A 5,897-nucleotide genomic window follows, 5' to 3' on the forward strand; every position below is an offset into this window, starting at 1 on the left:
TTTTGACTAATATTCTGTTCTCCATGGACACATCCATCTAAGTGTTGATCAAACAATGCTAAGTTAGAACAATAGAATAAAATGAAAAATTATTCCAGAGTCTTTTCATGGAAGAATGTAAGTTCACTTTATTGTTACTTTCGGCTTATATTAGTTATCTGCAAAGGTGAGGACATTTCATGAAATTATCAAGAAATCATAATCTGAAGTATGTTTATCATAATTCTTAAATTTATATTTACTGTTTTTTTAAAAATAGGTTTTTAGTTACTAAATTCATATAATACAAAACCATATAGGAAAATAACAAATAGAAATTATTTATAGTTTGTTTACAAACAGCAAATAGACAAAGCTTTGGTGTATTTCTCAATAATGAAAATACATAGAGAAATGAAGACTAAATAAAAGAAGATAAACTTTGACAAATACTACAACAAAATCTCGATTGCTTTTACCTAAAATTTTTAAATGTCCCGTTTCTACTGAACATTACTTAGAAAGGGGACAGGAAATTTGTAGGGTTGCTCATACTACTAGTGCATCGAAAAAAATCTAATGATGCCATGATGATGTCTATAAATAATTACTTGTGGCTAATCAGTATCCAACTTCAAAGAATTACCTTGACAATGAATCCTGTTCAACAGCTAACAAGCAGCTACTTGTAAACACTAAATAAATGGAAAGCCTTTATATCAGCCTTACTAATCTAGACCTGCCAAACTCAATCTTCAGAAGACTTTCTCTTACACATCAGTCTCTGTGTTTTCAATTCCCCAAAACATTCATTTTGCATTTGAAATTTCTTGTCTTTGCATGAACATGATTTTCTTCGAGTGACAAGGATACTTTTCAGGATTTGAAGCCTTTCCCCACCAACCCTCCCCCTTTATGAATGAATATAAACATATATATATATATATATCACTGTTCTAGAATGTTTTCTTCATGTACTACTTTGCATGAGTTTCATAAGAAATCAGCAGGACTCAAAAGTTGATTTCTGATTTTACAATCTTTAAGGGAAACTGCTCTATTTCATTAAATTATTATGGCATGATTTTTTTTATTTTTTTTACAGTGTACATCTGTGTGATCAACTATGAAAAATACCAGTAGCAAAAGTAAAATTTAGATTTTTTTTACTAAACATTTTTGCTCTTTTTAAATTTCTGGTCATTCTATTTGTTGAATCTCGTGATAAAGAGAAAATTGCAACTTTATACTCCTGTTAGTATTACAGAGCCAGAATAGTGAGCTGAACTGCATTTGAATACATTAATCATCAGATTACCATTTAAACTACACGTAAATTCTTCAATACATATTTGTATAAATGTAGCCACTATTTTCTACAGCCAAAAATATATTTGGTATTGGAAAACAGTATTGTCTGAGAAATAGTTTTGAAAAACACACTTTTAAAGATCTTAATGTTTATACAAAAGGGAAAGTTGAAGAGCCATGTGTAACATTTATTTTTGCTTTCTTCACTTTTCTCTGTGAACTTCAGGCCACAGTGAGGTTAATAGCAAGAAATATTTTTACTATGGTGAGATCAGAATTTCATCCTTAAATCTTCAGTGTTAAACCTAAAATTATATTTTCCATACTATATTTTATTAGTTACTAGTAATGGATAATATAATTCTGACAGATAGTAGTTATTTATAGAGTTCACAGAGACTGGGTTTCTCTTCTCGCAATTTGTAATGTTTAACAGGTTGGAGAATATTCAACAGAGGAAGCTAAGCGCACATACGCCATGAAAATGTATCTGCTTGCAGGTAGATATTGCAAGGGGAAAATATGGAGGTTGTGCATGGTCAGTTAGTTGTGTAAGAAACTATTTTCTACTTTAGGCATTAGTCATGTAGACTTTCACTCCATTTTACAGAAAATTTGAGCTGTATAAAAAAAAGCTAAGAAAATGTAGAGCTAAGAATAATTATTTGGCTTGACCTGCGGGTTTATGAAGTGATACAAGAAAAGGTGGATTGACTTAAAAGTAAAATAGAGCAGCCTGGGGGGAAAACACCACCTGGGGGCAGTGTGCTGTACAGTTACTGTGAGCCTTTCCTTTTATTTCCCAAGTCAAATTCTTGCATCCAGTGATAGGAGTTCTGCTGAGGCCTATGCCTCCCGTCAGGGCATGCCTTGCGTGGCTCAAAGGCGCATCATTCTGGGTGGTCTAGGGATATGACTGAGTCAGGACCCCAATGGGAGTCTCTTCCAGTCATCTTTGACCGGAAGGGTGGCGGAATCACACTCAAACCTCCAAAGTGGACTGAAGGTTTAAACAGAAGGGAAAAAACAGCAGTGAATGTGGTAGAATGTCCTGCAAGAATCAGCTTGGATTCATTGGAAAATGAGTATCTCAATGATTGTGGGACTTTCAGGAGTGATCCAGACACTATGGAGTTCTTTTTGGAAAACTGCTTTTCCAGATCTTACATAGCTAGTTCCTCAGTAGGTTCCGTGAGTACATAGAGTAGCAATGTACTTAATTGCTGGTTCTTAAAAAAAAAAAAAAAAATTCTGTACAGAGTTAAAAAGGTACTGTTGAGTAATTTAAAATAATGAAGTTCAGGAACATTAAAACTTTGAGCTAATTAAAGCTGTGACAGTAGGACACAATGTACAGAACTGGGAACTTTGAATTGGATAGATTTCACATGGGGGAAGAGAAACATTGCTTAGTAGTAACAACAATGATGGTGTGATGTAGAAAATTGCCTTCTCATGTGGTAGATCTGGACCAACACGGTGCATTTTTGCGGTATCTATAGAATTAGAACAGTTGGGTTGGTTTGGTTGTGCGAATGCTCCATTCCTAATACGTTATTCACACTGATTACATTTGCATATGAGTCATATTCAGTTTGAATTTGCCAGATGTCCATTTATGTTTGTTTAAATAATGAGATCATTCCATGAAGTGAACAGGGCCTAAAAATATAGAGGGAAGACTGTTTAGAAAAACAAGAATGCCCTACTTACTTACATATTACTTAAAATGCCTTACTTACGTATTTTCACATCTCATGGTATGTTATGCAAGCAGAAGCACAGCAATGTTGAGGCACTGTTCAATAAAAAGTGTTGCTATCACTTCATTAAATAATATATTACATAACAAAGCTGCATTGGATTTGTTTCTGTTTCGCAGTCAATTTCTCCATTAATGGAATGTTCTCCTTCTGAACACATCCAAATGTACCGTTTTCAAAGCCAGCATCATTTTGCTGCTCCTCATTTCATATTATGTGGACATCCCAAGTCTTTTCAGAGTGTTTTGTCATTTACTGTAGCATGGAAGAATTTTAAAATGTACTGCTCAAGGCAAAACTTATACATACTGATCAGACAGGGGGCAACTGAATTCTGAACTTTTATGTTATCGAATAAACTTTTAACAAGCAATCAACTTTTCTTACTCACAAAGGGAGACTACCCAACTAACCACTTGAGTTCAACAGAGACTCCTCAAACGTGTACCTAATTCATTTGAGACTTTTAAAATCTTTCTTAAGCATGAAAAAATTCCATTTTGCTCATATTGCAACCAGTCACTACACACATTAAACATTTACTTTGTGAAATAAATTTAACCGTATACAATTTGATTGCTACCTTGGTAAAGAAAGTTAACAGCAGCATATCGGAACACACATCTGGTGAGCTACTTTGATCTCTTTAAAGGAGAATCTGCAAGGAAAGGCTGCAAGAAAAGAAAATGGAGAGTTTAGCCAAAGCTCTTGGTCAAAGCTCAATAAAGAACTATCTACAAGTATGGATTATATAATATGCAATAAAAGGAAACCATTGAAAATCGGTTTCATGCTAAGCTCCTCCAACTGATGTATCTACCAGAAGCAACAGAATTTGATGACATAATATGTTTAGAGAAAGAGGTTTCTCATGTTCTTTCTTAAGACATAACAGATGATTTTATGTGAATTGCACTATATCTGCCCATTCCCCAGAGAAATATGGGTCACAAGCACAAAAACATCTGCAAGCTTCCCCATGCAAAATGTTCTTTATATTTTGAATTACAGAAGAGGAATGAGGCAAGATGCCTTTCAAATCAGAAGAAATGCACCATCACATCAGTGTGTTTATGTTCTTCATTTGTTTCAGACTGTTTTTTCTAGATACAGCTTCTTTAGAGCTGAGTTTGCTGTTTCAAAGTCTTTCCTTTTCTTGTCAGTAGCAGCTGTTACTTAAATATATCAGGACCAGACTTCTCTGAAATTTATCTGAACTAGATCTGCTTTAAAATCTGTTGTAAATCAGCCGTAGGTTCACATCAGGCTATGTATGGAGCACTAATGTCTGCTTTTGCTAAGAGATGCAAAAATTTGCACAACAGCTGGAAATTTGCAGAAGTAGGAGTACAAGCAGTCGTATTACTAAAAGAGAGTTTTATGATTGTGTGGCTTCTAGAAAATGTGTGTGTATTCTTCCTGTGACTAGATTTGACACATTCATCTCTGTTGAAACAAAATGTCAAAATATTCAGACTACCAGAGCCTGGTTTTGCACATTAGAGGAATTTAAAGAGCAGCAAAACACAGGGTCATAAAAACGTTTCCCTTTATGTATTCAGTCACAGCGCTGCACCTATACCCTGAGTGCATTTTCAAAATGAAGTGGGAAGGTATCACTAACTTTGCCTTGCATTCTGTATCAATTTTTTTTTAAGTGTGTCTGTTACAAATCAAAACATCTATTCAAGTGATTGCTAGAGCAACTAACTGGACTGCTGAATGATGAGCATATATGTGCAGGGAGATACCACAGAATCAGACTTTTTGTTGAAAGCTATAATTAAAGCTGTGAGTGCTAGATACATGAAGCATGATATATTTAAAAAAAAAATACGGCCACATTCGTTAAACCGTATTTTTATGTCATTTATATGACATAACCTACCAAGTCTTCTTACAGTGTTCTTATATTTTTTTATGGGCAAGAAAGGGCTGTTGTCTTTACGGCAAGTGAGTATATTATTCACAGTGTTTGACAGTAGGGGACTCCAATAAAATGTTGGAATAAGGCAGAAAATATTGCCTGTCTTCCACTGGGAACTATTTAAACGTGCTGCTACTTAAATTAACAGTAGACTTTGAATTTTTGAATATGCAGTTATATGTAGTGTTCATTTTAAAGCAGAAGCAGTATCTTTTATAAAAGCAACAGCTGCAGTTTTAAAAGATGCTGTGGGTATTTACCTAGTGTGGCAGCTAGGCTGTTTAGCTTTTTCAGATTTTTTTGTGTAGAATTTGACAGCTGTTGGAAGGTTACTTTTAGCCTTATGTACACTTTATTTTGAAGAAACTCAAATACTTCATTAAAAAGTTGTTACTAAATTGTATGCGTAGAAGTTACTTAGCTTCTTTTGTTGTTGTTGCATTTGGTTGTTGAGTTTTTTGTTGTTGAATATGGTTGGATTTTTGCTGACAAACCCTGGCATTTATTTCCAGGTTTTCTTAAAATTCATCTATTTATTTTTTTATTTCAACAGCTTGATCAAGTTGTTCGTCAGAGAAACCTGTATAGTTTGGAACTTTTCCTCTCATGTGCACAGAAACAGTTAAGCGTTTTATTAAAGGAAGAGCCAACCACTACAGAGGAAAACAGAGAGACTGACATTCTCAGTACCGCTGATACAGTGTGATTTGTGAAGCTGCAAATCTCAATCCAGCAAATGACAAATATATTCTAATAATTTGGGATTGTATCATTGATTCAAGATTAATCTGAAACCATGCTTGATAGAAGTATTTGTGGCTGATGTTCATTTATTTATTTATTTATTTTACTGTTATTATCAGATTGCAGATCAGGTAGTGGGGAAAGAAGTGGTTTTATTTATGATTTTTTTCATT

At 34.1% G+C, this 5,897-nt stretch overlaps 1 protein-coding gene across 1 annotated transcript in view; it reads left to right on the top strand.

Annotated features, from left to right (window-relative positions):
• CCDC91 (coiled-coil domain containing 91) overlaps positions 1 to 5,686 on the top strand; it is an 85,581-nt gene extending 79,895 nt beyond the window's left edge. The window contains exon 8 of the mRNA XM_010281788.1: positions 5,534 to 5,686. Coding sequence (XP_010280090.1) covers positions 5,534 to 5,686 — 153 coding nt within the window. The remainder of the gene's footprint in view (positions 1 to 5,533) is intronic.
• Positions 5,687 to 5,897: the final 211 nt, after the last annotated feature.

Source organism: Phaethon lepturus, unplaced genomic scaffold, assembly GCF_000687285.1.
Source record: "Phaethon lepturus isolate BGI_N335 unplaced genomic scaffold, ASM68728v1 scaffold1712, whole genome shotgun sequence".
Taxonomy (NCBI): Eukaryota; Metazoa; Chordata; class Aves; order Phaethontiformes; family Phaethontidae; genus Phaethon; species Phaethon lepturus.